General features: G+C 41.8%; 1 protein-coding gene across 7 annotated transcripts in view; it reads left to right on the top strand.

The window, feature by feature from the left end:
* The window catches only part of RCBTB2 (RCC1 and BTB domain containing protein 2), a 43528-nt gene that overhangs the window by 19642 nt on the left and 6628 nt on the right, over positions 1 to 17258 (top strand). For 3 of the 7 annotated variants that reach the window (XM_032314677.1, XM_032314672.1, XM_032314673.1), the window contains 10 exons: positions 2095 to 2250; positions 2457 to 2607; positions 4850 to 5016; positions 5523 to 5681; positions 5818 to 5925; positions 6957 to 7099; positions 10192 to 10257; positions 13067 to 13257; positions 13790 to 13916; positions 15626 to 15765. In XM_032314677.1, coding sequence (XP_032170568.1) covers positions 2125 to 2250; positions 2457 to 2607; positions 4850 to 5016; positions 5523 to 5681; positions 5818 to 5925; positions 6957 to 7099; positions 10192 to 10257; positions 13067 to 13257; positions 13790 to 13916; positions 15626 to 15765 — 1378 coding nt within the window. In that variant the 5' untranslated portion in view covers positions 2095 to 2124. Of the gene's footprint in view, positions 1 to 1648; positions 1799 to 2094; positions 2251 to 2456; positions 2608 to 4849; positions 5017 to 5522; positions 5682 to 5817; positions 5926 to 6956; positions 7100 to 10191; positions 10258 to 13066; positions 13258 to 13789; positions 13917 to 15625; positions 15766 to 17258 lie in introns of those variants that run through there. The other 4 variants (XM_032314675.1, XM_032314676.1, XM_032314674.1 and 1 more) reach the window with 4 other exon arrangements.

Raw genomic sequence — 17258 nt, 5'->3', positions numbered from 1 at the left:
TGGTGTGGGTGGGTATGATCCACAGTGCTAAGGGACTGAATAGAACAAAAGGGAGGAAGGAGGCATTCATCCCTTTTTTTTCCCTGTTTCACTGATTGATAGGGGTCACTTTACTTCATCTTTTCCTGCCCTCAGACTGGGATATACATCACTGTCTCCCCTGGTTCTCAGGCTTCCAGGTTCATTAAATTAGGCTATCAGCCCTCCTGGGTCTCCAGCTTGCAGATGGAGATCATGGGATTTCTGAGTCTCCATTATCTTGTGAGCCTAGTCATCATAATATGTGTGTGTGTGTGTGTGTGTGTGTGTGTGTATACATAGGCATACACTCTCCTGACTCCTAAAGTGGGTGGGACAAATATGCTTTCAGATCTGCAGAAAATAAGTAGCTAGTCCAATCAGCTTTCTACCAGAATTCTTTCCTGGTAAGGTTGACTTAATAGCTGATGGGAAAGACAGGCCTCAGAAAATCCTTCGCTCCTTTAAATTAAGCAGGAGTATGGTGATAGGCCATTTGAAGGACACATTGGCTGTTTATGCACCTTATTGTAATCGTCAAATTTTTGAAAGCTGGAAAGCACATATGTAAAAATGTTTCCAGTAGAGCAAATAAATAAAAGTTCTCTTTAAAACAGCTTTACAGTGTCCACATAGTATGCTCTTATGAGAGCACAGAAGCTTATGATCTTAACGTATGCTTTTATGGGTTTAATTGTCACCCCCCCCCCACCAACCCCAGTTTCTGTGTTGAAATCCTGACCCCCAAAGGTGGGGGTTATTAGAAGGTGGGACTTAGGGACATGATGAAGTTATGAAGGTGGAAGCCTCTTGAATGGATCAGTGCTTTATAAAAGGGTCTCCAAAGAGATCCATCCCATGGAGGAGGCCCCGTCCATCCCATGAGGAGGACATTGTGAGAAGGCAGTGGCTATGAAGCAGGAAGGGGGCCTTCATCAGAATAGGAGCGTATTGGTGCTTTGATCTTGAAATTCCCAGTCTGCAGAATTATGAGAAGTAAATTTTTGCTGTTTATAACCCACCCCGTGTGGCATGCTGTTAGAATAGCATAAATGCACTAAGATACCCCAAGACCCCAAAAGGTGACCTTATTTGGAAATGGGGTAATTGCAGATGTGATTAGTTAAGCTGAGGTTATTACGGTGAGCCCTAATTCTGGTATGACTGGTGCCCTTATGAAAAGGGGCAGTTTGGGTCAAGAAAAGGACGTGCATGCAGCAAAGAGGATATGAAGACACAGGGAGAAGATGGCCATCACAAGATGGCCATCACAAGCCAAGATGGAGAGAGGCCTAGGTCCTTCCCTCACAGCTCTCAGGAGGAACCAAACTAGCAGATACCTTGACTTTGAACTTCTAGCCTCCAGACCTGTGAGAAAATAAATTTCTTTGGTGTAAGCCTCTCAGCTTGTGGTACTTTGCTATGGCAGCCCAAGCAAACAGATACATTCTTTGTGGGTGTATATTCCTAGTAATCCCCAAACCTGAGGGGTAGAGTGGGGGATAGATGAGAGAAGCCACTAACTGCTCAACTGACAGAATGGACCCAAGAACCGAAACTTCTGGACTGGTTCCTTGGTGTCACCTTCAGCATCATTCTTTTCCAGGAATGCATTTTGTCAAGACTTAGGTGCCTGATGAAATCCCCGTGCCCTCTCAGTTTTTCCTGCCTTTCCTGCCTTTCCAACCAGCCTAGTTTCCAGAGCTACATTTAAGACATAGCACTGAAAGTACAGAAGTCAGCCTTGGACGGTTCTTGTGGCCCTGAGGAAAATTAGTAGGTGAGATCTGGTCCCAGCCGGGGTCTCAGGCTCTTGGTTGCTGTGAGAGCAGGACTGAAGCAGTGGGCTTCTGATGACAGTTCCCGTAGCTGGGAGGGGCCTCTCAAGACTAGAAAGAACGGGCCCTCCTTGAGCCGGTGCTGACTTCCACAGAGGTCAAAGGGGAAGGGAAAAAAAAAATTTTAACTTAATAGTCTTAATGTGTGTGTGTGTGTGTGTGTGTGTGTGTGTGTACACACACGTATATTTTTTAATTTTATTGATTTATTATTTATTTTTAATTTTTTCCTTTTCAGCCAGTACAGGCTACTCCATCATCTTTGAAGATGTTAGATGTGGGAAAGTGGCCAATTTTCTCCCTTTGTTCTGAGGAAGAACTGCAGTTAATTCGTCAAGCCTGTGTCTTCGGCAGTGCTGGCAATGAAGTTTTATATACTACTGTAAATGATGAGGTAAATTCTGAAGAAAAAAATTCATACACTTACAGTAATGGATTTGCTAAGTTGAAAATCTTGGGGAGGGGGTGCTAAGGAATTAGGTTTTAAAAAAGGCATGGAGTGTGGATTCTTACTTATTATATAATGTTATACAATGAAACAATAATAATGGGTTTGTCAGAAATAGAAGTGCTTGAACTAACAGTGGTTTTTTCCCTCAGATTTTTGTGCTTGGCACAAACTGCTGTGGCTGTTTGGGATTAGGTGATGTCCAGAGTACCATCGAACCTCGGAGACTGGAGTCTTTAAATGGCAAAAAAATAGCCTGCCTCAGCTATGGGAGTGGCCCCCATATTGTCCTTGCAACAACAGGTAACTTTGGGACACAGTGTAGAATTTTAGCTACTGACTTATTTATTGGTAAAGAAGACTTAGGACCACCCCTTAAATCGAGAACATACTTTTTGATTGGATAGGAGTTTCTGGCTCTGCTCTGTGAACATTCCCTTGGGTAACATGAAATAGGAACATATCTGAATATCAGAGTAATATAATAGAGCAGAGAGAATCTGGCAACTATTGGCATTTTTGATGTGAAAATGACAGTGCTGTAAGCCCAGTAAAACCCTTTTATTTATACTTTAAAAGTTGAACTATTATTGCATTAAAATGCTGAATTCACTCTGGACTTTCTGAATTTGAGATCCCTGAAATACAAATTAAGACACTAGAGCTAAATTCCAAGATGCCCTCTAACTTCTAGCATTCTGAGATTGTGACTATCAACAGTGACTAATGACTATATTTGATAGTAGTAATTTAAGGAATTAAATAGTCTCATGGCTGTTTCATGAATTCACACTAATAGGACATTATAATTAAATCATACTTTAGCATTTTTCTTAAGCTGAGTATTCCTTTTTATTAGTTACTCTTTGAACTGAAAATAAAGTTTATAAACACTCTTTTGTAAACTAATTTCACAAATTTTAGGGAATTTTGGTTGCCAGTAATAGGCTAGGTTTTTTGGACCACTTCTTCACTGGAAACAACTAAAAATTCTAAGAAAATGTTGAATTCTTTTTTTTCATAGAGGCATCAAAACACTGATAAGGCTGAGAGAAATTATTGGATCATATTTAAGAGAAAGTGTGAACTAAGGTTAAAGGGGAACTTAAAGCTAGTTTTACCTTAGGGCATCTGCCTCTCCACATAAATGGTGTTCTGGTTTGATGTCCTCACGAGGTAGAAGGGATCATGAGTCAAAGTTCTAACAGGTTATGTGAGGCCCACAAAGGGCTACAGTCTAGGGACAGGGATGGGTTAGCTCTCCATTTCTAAGGCACTGAAAAGAAAAACCCTTGGCTGTGAGCAAAAAAGGAGGAAAAAAAGAAAAGCAAGTAAACCCCTCCCTGAAGGGTTACAGTCGTGGATTTGTATTCCAGTTCACATCAGACTGGGCCGTCCAAGAAATCTCAAGCCTTAGATTTATTAAAGAATTATCTTTAAGTTCCTTAGTGGCACTTAACAGAAGTTAATGTAGGTCCTTTCTGCAAGAAGGTACTTTCACTTCATCCTAGGCTTGAGGAACTATAATGCCATTGAAAAATGAGTGTTCAATGGCAATTAGTAGCACATAGTCAAAGATAATCAGGTATACAAGGAAGCAAGACACCATGAATAAGAACCAGCAAAAAAAAAAAAAAAAAAGCAAAACCTGACCAACTGACCACTAAGTATCAGATATTAGAACTGTCAGATACCAGTTACAAGATGGCTATATTTATTACTATATATATTTATTTATTGTTTGAGAAAGTACAAAGTGATCTTGAAGATACCTGCAGAGATCAAAGAAGATATGAAAAAGAACCAAATAAACAATATAATTATCAAAATGAAAAAGTCAGTGGGCAAGTTTTATAGCAGTTTGGACACAGCAAAAGAAAATTAATAAACTGGAAGATTAGAAGAAATTATCTGGAATGTAGCACAAAGAGATAATATGGTAGAAAATACAGACAAAAGGAGTATATACTGTATGACTCCATTTATTTAAAGTCTGAGAACAGGAAAACTGAATTCTCTTATTCAAGAATATATATCGGGAACTTTTGGAGTGAGCATCAGGTTGTATTTTTTGACCTGAGTGGTAATATATGGGTGTGTGTTTTATAATTATTTATAAAACTGCATATATATTTTATGGATTTTTCTGAATGTGTATTATACTATACAATAAATAATATAATAACAATTTTTAAATTAACTTGATCATTTTATAGATAAGAATATAGGCCCAGAGAAGTTAAATGATCTTCCCGTTATCCTTTGGCTTTCAATCTAACGTTTCTTCCTCTTAGTCTTAGTAGCATTTCTCTGCCATTTATTAAAAAACCTATCTTCCAGCTATTATAATTGCATCCATTTAAATTTCATCTTGTTGCTTTGAGATAGAATATTGTTTATACTTTCCAAATGTTATCTTTTCTAGAATGAGTTTGGTGCTTTTGCACATGAATTTTTAGTTTTCATTCATGGAGGTGTGCAATATGTACGTTCATATAATAAAGTAGATGTTTTGAAAGCTGGTCGTATTTCTTTTTATTTTCAGAAGGAGAAGTCTTTACCTGGGGTCATAATGCTTATAGCCAGCTGGGCAATGGGACAACTAATCATGGTTTAGTGCCCTGTCATATTTCTACTAATTTGTCAAACAAGCAAGTCACCGAAGTTGCCTGTGGGTCTTACCATTCTTTGGTGCTAACATCTGATGGAGAGGTGAGACTAGTTAGCAAAAATCTCATTGATTTTTTCCAGTAAGTTTATATAGATTCTTATAGCAGTCTTAGAAATTGGATCATTTGATTAAAATAACCGTCTTCCTCAAATTCAGTCTTATTAGCAATTCATAGTCGTGGTGGTTATATCATGAAGTGTACCTTTATGTAGTAGGTAATTCTATAACTGCAAAATTTAAAAGGCTTTGATGTTCCTCCTATATTACTATGCTCAAAGGTTTTATCTGCAAAAGGAAAAATCCCACAATGCTGGAAAATATGGTTAAGGTAAAGTAGATATTTTAATAATATTATGTGATATCTGAGAATAATTATTGCTATTTGTGTAGATAGTACCAATAATCTAATTTTATGAAGTAACGTATTTTGTAAGAATGAATTTTATAAAAATTCTCTACCTGTGGTGTGAGCAGAGAATTTGAGAGCAAAGAGGAGACCCAGTTGAGACACTTTATGAATTAGCATGTTTCATTTTTCAATTCCCAGGTATTTGCCTGGGGTTATAACAACTCCGGGCAGGTAGGATCTGGATCAACAGCCAATCAGCCGATCCCTCGAAGAGTCACAGGCTGCCTGCAGAATAAAGTAGTTGTGAACATAGCATGTGGGCAGATGTGTTCAATGGCAGTGGTGAACACTGGGGAGGTAAGAAAGTGGTTTCGTATGTTGTTTAAAAAAACCCAGTTGCCTTATTGGTGTCATACTGACATACCATGTTTCTCAATAGAGTGCTTGCTTGCTTCTATTTTTCATGGGCGTTGAGTCTCTGCTTTTCCCTTAGGTCTATGTCTGGGGTTACAATGGAAACGGGCAGCTTGGACTTGGCAGTAGCGGCAACCAGCCAACTCCCTGTAGGATAGCAGCTCTGCAAGGCATTCGTGTCCAGCGGGTACGTCCGCCACTCGTTTATGAGTGCCTGTTTTTCAGTCTTTAGTGGCAAAGATGCCAATGGACACAGTTTTCTTGGCAGATGAAAAGTTTAGCTGCTTGATGTTTTTCTTCATTGAAGTAAAGGCTAAAGCTCTATTTCCCTGACTTAAGTTATAGATGTTCGTCAGAAAATTTATGTTTCTAGGCCAGTCTCACACGTAGCTGTTGGAACGTAAATTGTTACAATGTTTTCCAAGGAAACTTTGGCAGTATATATCAAGAGCCTTGGAAATATTTATACCCTTTGTTCTATAATTTTATTTCTAGGGTATTATCTTAAGGAAGCAAAAAGAAAGAGACTTCTGGAATTAGTGGGAAAGGTTTAAAAAAAAAGAAGGGAAGAGAAAGAAAAAAGAAAAAAATGTTAACTTCAATAAATAACATAAATAATAGATATAGCATAATTTAGTCAAATAATATATTAATGGTTAAATAAATTATACTAAATCTGTATGAACGGGAATGATGTTTACAAAGGGTTTTTAATGATATGGAAATAGTGTTATGTGATGTCAATAGAAATAAAGATACAGATACAATGCCTGGAGGCATGGTACATATCCCTATTTTGTATAGAAGTAGAAAAATAATCCTGATCTTGAGGTTACTTTCATATTTATACTTTTCTATATTTCTTTCCACATCAAACGTTTTTACTTTTACAATAAAAAAGGGAAAAATTCTTAAAAAAGTAAAAGTGTGTTCCATATTCACTTCATACCCCTTGATCTCTGTGAGCATAATGAATGCCATAGTAAAGCTGAACAAAGCAGACTTGTGTCACCACAGGACTCGTATTGAACTTATTGCAGTTTTGGCCACACATAGGCCAAGCTAGTTCTGGGCAAGTACCGGTTACCTTAATGTTTTGCCTCTCTGAGCAGGCTGCCTCTTCTTTTTTTTCCTTTTTTTTTTTGCATCTTTGATTCTTAACCTATCTTGTGAAAGCATATTTGCAGGCCTAAGTGGATTTGGTTTCTCTGTTTCCAGGTGGCCTGTGGCTATGCACATACTTTAGTGTTAACAGATGAAGGCCAAGTGTATGCTTGGGGTGCAAATTCTTATGGCCAGTTGGGCACTGGCAATAAAAGTAACCAGTCCTATCCTGCACCTGTCGTTGTGGAAAAGGACAGGTAATATGTGCATTTTCAAAATAACACGCATGTTCTTTAACGATAAAACAGAATGTAGACATGATATAGAATTGTGGGGAACTTGCTGCTAATATTAGAATATTCTTTCATGAGAGCGTTCATTCCTTTTTAAAATTGGCTTTTGGGGGTGCCTGAGTGGCTAGTTGTTTGAGCATCGGACTCTTGTTTAAGGCTTGGGTCACTGTCTCAGGGTCCTGGGATCACGCTCCTCATTGGGCTCCATGCTTAGCAGGGAGTCTGCTTGGGGAGTCTCTCTCCCTCTGGCACTCCCCACACTCGTGCTCGCTCTCTCTCTCTCAAATAAATAAATCTTTTAAAAATAAAAAGGTAAAATAAAATTGGCTTTTGAACTGTTGGAGAGTTTGCGTGTTAGACGTTAGACGTTGTTAGACTTTGTACTTAACCTGTATTTCAGCTGCTCTACACTAATGACAAGGACTAAACCTGCAATATCCCACTTTATTCTGCTCCCTCACAAATTACCTTTTCTTCCTTATTGTTTTCTGTTTTGTATTCTTAAGAGGAAGTTAAATAATGTTTGAGGTCAATCTTCTGTGGCTTAGGAAAACCAAAGTACCTCAAATGGGATAGGGTACAAAGCTATTTACTCTGCTACTTATAAATGTGCCAGTTTAAAGGATAGGACTGTCTTATTCTTTTAGCTCCCAAGCTATCACTGTGAGGAAGTACAAAATGGTGAGAAAATCAAGACTTAGTTTTGCCCATTTGTTTGCAAGGTTGTGTTAAGTAGTTAGCAAATCCAGAATATTTCCCTACATTATCCGCTGAAAGCATTTTGAGTGCCTCAGACATGGCTATCTCACTACTTTTTCATTCTACATCTTTTGACACACTAAAATGGAACAAAAATATCTCATTAGTGTTTTTGTTAAACCAGGGCTGCAATCATTGTAGAAATTAATACTGCTATTTTCTTTTTAAAATTTTGGTTACATCTGATTTTAAAGTAAAAATATGGACACAGAGATGATCTTTCCTTTGTATCCAGTTCTTTTATAGTTTCCTGTTGGAATATTTAACAATGAAAGCAAAGAACCAAATTGTCATTTTTAACCCCCTTGATTTTCAGTTGTTATAAGCTTGGCTAATTTTGTTTAACCTGTGTCAAATAGTTTTTAAAAAAAAAAAAAAAAAAAAAAAAAGACCTGTTCTTGGTTTCTTTCCCCAAAATCTTAGAATAAGACCCCGGACCTCTTAAGGATTGGGAAGGAGAAGGGGGACTGGAGGACAGGAACCGGTGGACGTGCGTCCGTACACACAGCCGTGCTAGTTGCATTTTCTGCTTCTGGACTTGCCAAGTCCACTGCTATGTGTTCGCCAGCAACTTGCCCCACATCTCGCTGCTGGTCCCCGATCGCCCCAGCCTGAGCGCCAGGTCTTCTGACTCTAGTCCCACTGGGCCAGATGGATTATAGGGCAGCTTGGTGGGGAAGGCAGGAGAGGCAGAAAAGCAAGGCAGAAAAGCAGGGCATGGGAGTTTTGGAGTGCCAGCTCCTTACCTGGTACCTGAGAGTATTGCTTTTTTGTCTGTTTTTAAAAACTCCCAATTAAAAAAAAAAATCTTTTTAACTTTTTTCAAATTTTGAATTATAAATGTAAAAAAAAAAGTGGAAATAGCTAAACAGTTGCATGATTGCTGTTGACCACATAATCATTATTTTGGCTGTAATATTATGGATGAGGGGCATCTGGGTAGCTTAGTGGGTTAAAGCCTCTGCCTTCCGCTCAGGTCATGATCTCAGGGTCCTGGGATCGAGCCCCGCATCAGGCTTTCTGCTTCTGCCTCCCCGCCCGCCCCGTGCCTGTCTCTCTGCCTACTTGTGATCTCTGTCAAATAAATAAATAAATAAATAAATAAATAAATAAATAAGATCTTTAAATAAATAAATAAGTATCATGGATGAATGTTTTGAAAGAGATAGTCCTGCCTTTCTCTTTCCATGCCTGAATGCACTGTGGTCAGCCCTGAGTTTGCAGGCTCTCCACCACATGAGTATTGCGAGGGAGGAATTTGTAATTCTGCTGGGACTTGTTTTGCACGTATCCACCCTTTTCAGCAACTGAAACTTACACAGATATGTTATGACTGCTCTCTCAAGAACTCACTTCTGACTCTTGGGGCCCATTTCAGGGAAGTTTGGCTGATGGGAAACAAAAGGATTAAATTTAGGGTGGGGTGGATCTTCAGGTCCCAGTTACCTGTTCACAGAAGTGGAAAGTGAAAATCTGCCTACACTGGATCCTTTGCTCAAATGACAATCCAAGGAAAAACCTTTTAAAAATTTTCCCACAGAGGTCTACTTCTGATGAAGAATGCTAATAACATTTGTTAGCAAATTATGTTCACGTAAAAGTAATTTTAATGACTCAAGTGATTACCTTCTCTCTAATCTAGTCATTCCCAATCTTTCTGAAGTCTCAGTACTTTGATTTACCAGCATTTGTCTTTGTTCCTGAAGTTTCACAAAAGCATATTTGAAGTTAAATTGATTTAAAGCTAAGTTTGCCTTGCATTTTCATGAATTTTGTGACACCTTGCAACAATTGGTAATATGTTGGCATCTTACAAAGCCAGGCTTGGGAGTCACTGCTTTGGACCCTTTATTATCATTCTTTGTTCTCCACTCTTCTTCTCACTCACAAAGTACCTTTTTTCTCTCCTCACTGTTTCCTGTTTTACATTCTTCCTCACTCCCTGCATTTTCATTTCTAGTGCCACAGCCATAAAGCTGCGGTTGTTGGGGATCATTCTGTGGAGGTGACACAAAACTCATTTATTAGGAACGTGTCATACCTTCTTTTCATCACATATGTCTACAAACTAAAATGTGAAATATGCCAGATATCCGGCCAGGGAAGGTTAGCTTGGTTCAGTCATTGTCTGTTGCATATTACACTGGAAAATCTGAGCTTCAGAATTTGCTTCTTGGTGTGAATCAGATTTAAGAACTGATCACCTTAGGCCAGAGCAGGGTGCCTTGGCAGTTGGTTGGGTCCCATACTTAGACCTGATGGTTCCCTCTAAACTTTCTCCGCTCTTGTTCCTGTAGCAGCTGCTGCCGTCAGCCAAGCCCGTGCCCCACCCCTGACTTCCCGAGTGCTGCTAGGTGTTCCAGGTAAACGTCCCGAGGCCATGCTTAGGGAAGGCTGGCGCTCTGCAGCCTTCTGTACCCCAACCCCTTTGCCATGTCTGTTCCACCCTTTCTTCACCAAGCCGTGTTCCCACCTCTCGTAAGGGCAAAGGCTCCTTACTCCCTTTCCATGGAGGCTCAGAAGGAAATGTCAGAAGCAAATGTAGGAATTAAATTATTTTGGTTTTCTGGTGTTGGGTGGAAGGACAGTGTTGTGTTTCCATCAGTTACATTTTTCATAGGACATTATCAGGGAAAAGAGATTTTAGGTGGTCTCCGAGAGTTCCTGCAGCCACTGTAAACACGTGAGTCACCAGAAGAGAATGGTTTTGCATGTGCCCTGTGCTGAGTAGCTGATTTCATTTACTCTTCACCACAAGGCTGTGAAATGACTGCTACCTTATCTTCTGCTCCCCTCACCTTTCTTTTTTTTTTTAAAGACGATAAAATAGATGATAAGAGTCTAAGTGACTTGGCTCCACAGGCTGCTGTCTGACCCCCTGCCCGTCTGCTTCAAGCCCTGTAAAATGAAGTGTGTTGCTGTCCTCACATTTGGTGTACCATGTGAGGGTAGATGGTAATAGTAGGGGCCTTTTCTTTGAATAAATATATTTATTCTATTTCATTCCCCTTTTTCTTTATTTGTTGAAAAAAGAAGCCAAGCAGGATTGGCCATTTTCCCTGTGCGGGCAAGGAATGTTCTTTTGTAAAGCACACAGTAGAGGTTTGGGCCCATTCATTGACTTAAACATGCGGGTAGGAAAGGTCTCACTGTCTGAATTGACCCTTAGAAATGTGTAGTCTCTATATGAGGGAGACTTTGCCACTGAAAAACGCTTGGTAGTAATTCTGTAAAGAAATTTCTACCGTTAGCTACTATTTGTACGCTGTGCTTGGTGTTTGACATTTTATCATTTAATTCTCACATACTAGCCTTGCAGTATGATGAAACTTGAGTCTCCTAGAGGCTCAGGAGCATTCCTACAGTCACATGGCCTAGTGATGGAGCTGGGATGCACCCCTAGGTCTGTTTGACTCCAATGTCTAGGCACTTAACTGTGGCACATCGTAGCCTCATTTCTAGTACTCCGGTCTTCAAGAGCTGAGAGCTGCCCTTGAATAAATAAGTAAAATTGCTTGGGCCATGCATGAAAAAATATACTTCAGCCTTTGGAGACGAGCCATCTCCAGCTTATATGATGACCATCTTCCATCCTTAGCTGGAAAACATCCAATTTTAAAACACGCGGTAGAGGGATGTCTCCATCCTTCGGTCGCTAGCCTGTCAGTGGGGTCTTTCCCACTTCTCAGTCACTCTGTGTTGTTGAGTCTTTCCCAATTAGTCAATAAAATGACCTGTAAATTGCTTAGTAAGATACCATGTTAGGGAGAGAAGCACACTTAGAGAGAAATAAGCCAGTGGTTCAGCCTGCCAGCAACTTATAATCTAGCTGAAGAGGTAAGACATACGTCCCAGAGAGGATAAGGACCAGACTGCAGTGATGTAGACAGGATATGTATCAAGTGCTGGGGTGAACAAGAGACTTCTTGCTTTGGGGCTGTTTGAGCTGGGTCTTGAAAGATGGGCAGGATTTCTAAGGCAGAGAGAAAGGAAAGAGCATTCTTGAACAAGGGATTTAACGAATAAGAATATCGAGGGGCAGTGAGTACATCTGTGTAGTGGAGCATAGGGTATGTAGGCAAGTGTGATTTGAAAGAGGGCTGGCTATAGGTAGAGGACAAATTACGGAAGCATTTTATCTTGTGGGAAGCCACTGATGGTTTGAAAGCACTGATGAGAATGGTGTTACCCGGAGGATTGTTAACCTGCCAGCCTTGTGCAATTTGGTTCGGAAAAGAGAGAGTCTAAGGCAGGCTACGCAAGGGGTCGTTACTTTGGTCCACATGTGGGGTGTGCCTGACCTAGGGTGGTGGCAGATGGGAGAAATTACAAAGAGAGATTCTATGTGATTTGTCAAGTGGATATCCGGAAAAAAGTGGTAAGAAGGGAGAAGAAGTCAAAGACGAGTCTGAAGTTCTGAGCCCAAGTCACTGAGCATGCTGGTGGCATGGCCTGTTGTGGCAAAACCAGGATGGCAACCTCACTTAGGGTAAAATAGTTTACTGTGTTTTCTGAATCTGTATGGTGGCTTATTCTTTAGGAAAATTAGTTAGCTCCAAATCAACAAAAACAGGGTTTTCCATCAGGAGGTATAGTGTCAACCAGCTCCGTGGCCTTCATGAACTTTAAGGTCTAGTGTATGTCAGTTTCTGGAATCTGCTCTCTTGGGCTCTTGAAGATCGAGTTCAGTGACTCAGAACTATTGACCTTACTGTTTGTAGTGGGAGTTGGGGTGGCCCACAGCATGTTCCATCTGACACCAAAATTGATGAGATTTTGATGAAAATATTTCTCGATATTGGGTCAAGATCTGCATTAAATAGCCCAGGTCTTTCCATGTAATTCACTAAGTCCTGTTTTAAGAAAAAAAGTTAGATCACTGTTTGGTTCACTTGTTTGTTTCGGTCTCTACCCTTGCTTGGATGGTACTTGCATTTCACAATGGGATACATATGTTTGGAGGCCTACTGGCTAGAAGGGGTAACAAGCAGATCTTCATGACTTGTGCCACTGAAGGAGAGCTAAAATGCAAATCACTGTTTGGTGCCTGAATACTTAGGCGATTTAGTCTTCCATTGTTTGGTTTAAATCAGTTAAGGTGAAGGGACAGAGAAATCAACTTGTTTCTTCTCCTGTTTGTCGTGTTCACTTGGTCTTTCTTTGTGAACTTAGAATCATAGAGATCGCAGCCTGCCATTCAGCACATACGTCGGCGGCCAAGACCCAGGGCGGGCACGTGTACATGTGGGGCCAGTGCCGGGGCCAGTCGGTGACCCTGCCCCACCTCACCCACTTCTCCTGCACCGACGATGTGTTCGCCTGCTTTGCCACGCCTGCCGTCTCGTGGCGCCTCCTGTCCGTGGGTGAGCCGTCTTTGTCCCTTTGGGTGCTGGCCTGAACACTAAGAAGAGAGCTCTGGTGCTTTCTGTGGTGATAGTAAGGACTTTCTTAGGTGTAGTATCATATAACTGATTTTTCTCTCATGGGCTCCTTAAGAGGAGACTAATTTGATGGGTTAATTTTTCCTGAAAGTATCAGAAACCCACATCACATACCACATTAAAAGCAATTTTATTTGATGCTTTTAGTCTTCCTGGGAAACTGTATCTTTTATTTTTAGCCAGTCTATTTACTGAAACATGCAAAAATTTCATGGAGTGGAGCCGCCTGGGGCTTTTTAGTTGTCGTTTTGCCAGATTTCCAAGCAGATGTGTGTGAGGTACTTATCCTAAATGATGATAGAGATGTGAAAATCCACATTTAGGGGAGAAAAGCATTGCTCAGTTGGTCATTTCGGGTATTTTCGTGAGGGTCCACAGAGCGATGCTATATTCTGGCCTGCGTTTTCTATATGTCTGCCATTAACCCTAGAAATGTTTGGTGTTCCTCTCTCAGAACCCGACGACCACCTTACAGTGGCCGAGTCCCTCAAGAGGGAGTTTGACAACCCCAACACGGCCGACCTCAAGTTTCTGGTGGATGGAAAGTACATTTATGCACATAAAGTCCTTCTCAAAATTAGGTAAGGAGTCATTGGTTTTGAGAACTGAAATAAATACACTCATTATATTCTAGGTGTTCACAGAAGTCTACTGGGTAAGGCTGCTGAGCATACAGTGCAGCTGGGGAAACATGGTACACGTGACATGAGAGCCGAGAACCAATGGGGGTGGTATAGTGAGTGTCCGGGGCAGGGTGGGCCGTCAGGGAGTGAGGACTATCAGCTTCTTAGAGACCTTGCCCGGTGGTCTGTGCACCTGGGCATTAGAGCAGCCGACTGGTGCTTGGCGAATGTGTTCTGGGCTTTGAGCACCGCCTGGGCCATGTCCTTGCCTAGGAGCTGAGTTTGTCACGCGGGTTGTCATCAGTTGTGGGATAGTAACCTTTGAGTTGCTTGGAAAAAGGAGAAGGTGAGGCTTTTACAGGATAATGAGGTCTGGGATGAAGTTAACACAGATGATAAAAATCAGATTTACTGACGTATGATTTTTGAGCAATGATCTGCATTTGAAGTGTACAATCTGAGGAGCTTTGACGTCTATATTTATGCCTGTGAAACCACTGCCCTAAATCAAGATATGGAACGTTTCTATCAGCCCTCAAAGGTCCCTCATGCCCCAAGCCTGGGGCAAGCTCTGATCTTCTTTCAGTCATTTAGATCAGTTAGTATTTTCTAGAAGTTTATGTTAATGGAATTCGACAGTGTGTAATCTTTGGTGCCCAACTTCTTTCTCTTAGCATAATGATTTTAGAAATCATTATGTTGTCGTGTGCCAGATATTTAAATCCTGCTACGATGAGTCACAAACAGCAAGGCATTTTTAGTCTCAGGTTCACCTCTTAGTTAGGGCAGGTCGTACAGCATTTGTTCACTCTCACCACAGCTCATTGACCTGCATGGAAAATGTGGGGGCTCTTGGTTTGCTAGGGCTGCTGTATCAGAGGGCCCCACATCGAATGACTCCAACAACAGAAATGTATTCTCCCCTGTTCTGCAGACAGAAGTCCAAGATCCAGGTGTTGGCAGGGTGCGTTTCTCCTAAGGGAGACTTCATGCCTTTGGTGGTTTGCTGGCAGTCTTCAGCATTCCCTGACTTAGGGCAGGATCACCCTAGTCTTTCCATGGGGCTCTCCCTATGTGCATGTCTGTGTCCAAATTACCTGTTTTTATAAGGACACCAGTCACATTGGATTAGGGCTCACCCTAATGACCTCATTTTAACTTAATGAGCTCTGTACAGGTGCTTTCTCCAAATATTGTTATATTCTAAGGTTAGGGCATCAACCTGTGAATCTGGGGGGATACAATTCAACAGAGAAGAGGAGGTAAAGAAACAAAATTACTCAGTGTTCATGAAATTAACCCCACCTGATTTCCATAAATGCTGCTCATCAGCTGTGGTGCAGGACCTCGGCCTGGGAGTCCAGCCTTGTGTTTGCCTCATGGAGGTCAGAGGTGGGGCTCTCTGCCTCGGGGGATCTGCACCTGCAGTCTTGTCCCACAAGTGCTGGTGAGTGAGCTTCCTGGCCAGCAAAGGAAGCAAGGGACCAGGACAGGGACACGAAGGTGCGCAATGGGAAGCGAATCCGGGAAGCGAATCTGGCACCGTGCTGCATTTTCCCTTTGTTTTTGTCGGTTTCCCCTTGTGAACCCTACAAGGACGTGTTTCTCCCTGGGGGTGTCTGCTCTCGCTAGGAGCGAGGGCCCCACATGCTTCTCTCTTCCTTTAGGTGTGAGCATTTTCGTTCTTCACTGGAAGACAATGAGGATGATATCGTAGAAATGAGTGAATTTTCGTACCCTGTTTACCGAGCCTTCCTGGAATACCTGTACACAGACAGCATCAGCCTTTCGCCTGAGGAGGCAGTAGGTAACAGCTACCAGACTTTTCCAGATCGGGGCAACATGCTGAGTAACTGGCAAGGCGGAAGTGGCCGTGAGGGCAACCACAGACAGAGTTCTCTTGCTGGGTATTAGACCCAAACTCTTTTCCTTTGTTATTGCTTCATACAAAGGGTGACTTTGTAGCTGTCACATGGCCAGCCCTATAAACAAGATAAAATGCGCAGTAACAGGAAGCCCTACTGGTCTCCACAGCCAGGAATTTCCCTCCACATAGCTCTGGTACGGAGCATTGTGGGCATTCTGGGGCCTTCTGTCCTGAAGCTGGTGTGTGGTGTTGACCACAGCCCAGGTGGGACGGTAAAAGAGCAAGACAGCTCATCAAACCGGCACAGAGTGAAAAACATCCTACATCTCAGTTTACAGCTGTCGGCAGTACTGTTGTCCAGAGGCACAGAGAATTAAAAGAATTACTTCCATAAGAAACTAAAGAAAAGAATTCAGTCCCCAAATTTTAAAATATTCATTCCACGTGTATACATCCAATACCATTACCAGATGAGCATTTAATTTTCCTTCCTTTTTTCCGCAAATGCTTTAGTGCCCGTGCCCAGTATGTGCCACAGCTCTGGCCCTACCCTGGGGAGCTGCTGTTTGGGTGAATACATGTCCTGAACAAGTCGATCCAGGCGGTCAGTTAGGACGGCCGGGAAGGCCTCTGTGAGGAAGTGTGTGCTGCAGAGAGCTGGGGGAAGCAAGAGCGAGTGAGCAGTACCCAAGGGAAGAGCCTTCTAACCCTGAGAAGCAGTGAGGGCAGCGGTCTGAGACAGGAACAGATTTAGCCTGTGGAGGAAGAGGAAGAAGGCCGGGGTGGGTGTCGTGAAGTCGCACTTGCTGTAGTAAGTATTAGGTCAGGCAGCAGGATGTGGGCAAGAACATGCTAGCTCTTGCAGGCCATGGTGAAGAGCTTTTTTTATTCTTGGTATGATGAAAAGCCTTGGGAGGTTTTGAGCATGAGGCTTTCATTATTTAGTATTTAACAGCAATATTTAAAAAAAAAAAGTTTAAACAGGACAGTTTCTTTCACACAGGGAGACAGTGCAGGGCGTCCCTAGGTGTGGCTTCTAGCTCAGGGTCCAAGATTGCCTTTGCATTACCTGGAGCCAGATGGCGGGCCCATGAGGAAGGGGCAACGAGCAAATCCCAGTGTCTCATAAGAAAAAGTCCTGGAAGTTCCACTTGTTCCAAAACATGGACCAGAGATGGCCAAGGACAGGACCCCAGCTGCAAGAGAGGCTGGGGAAAGTGGTCGTAGTAGAAAGGAAGAATGGATCTGTGTGTATGTGGGGGGCGGGGGGAACAAGGCAACTAGCAGCATCTACAATAGGAGCAATATGATTTTATTTTTTTATTCCAATTTTTAAATTTGAATTCTAGTTAGTTAACATATATGGTAAGATTGGTTTCGGGTGTCAAATTTAGTGATTCATCGCTTATGTTTAACACCCAGTGCCCATCACA

This window comes from Mustela erminea, chromosome 15 (assembly GCF_009829155.1).
Source record: "Mustela erminea isolate mMusErm1 chromosome 15, mMusErm1.Pri, whole genome shotgun sequence".
In the NCBI taxonomy this organism is placed as follows: Eukaryota; Metazoa; Chordata; class Mammalia; order Carnivora; family Mustelidae; genus Mustela; species Mustela erminea.
This window is presented reverse-complemented; position numbering and strand designations above follow the sequence as displayed.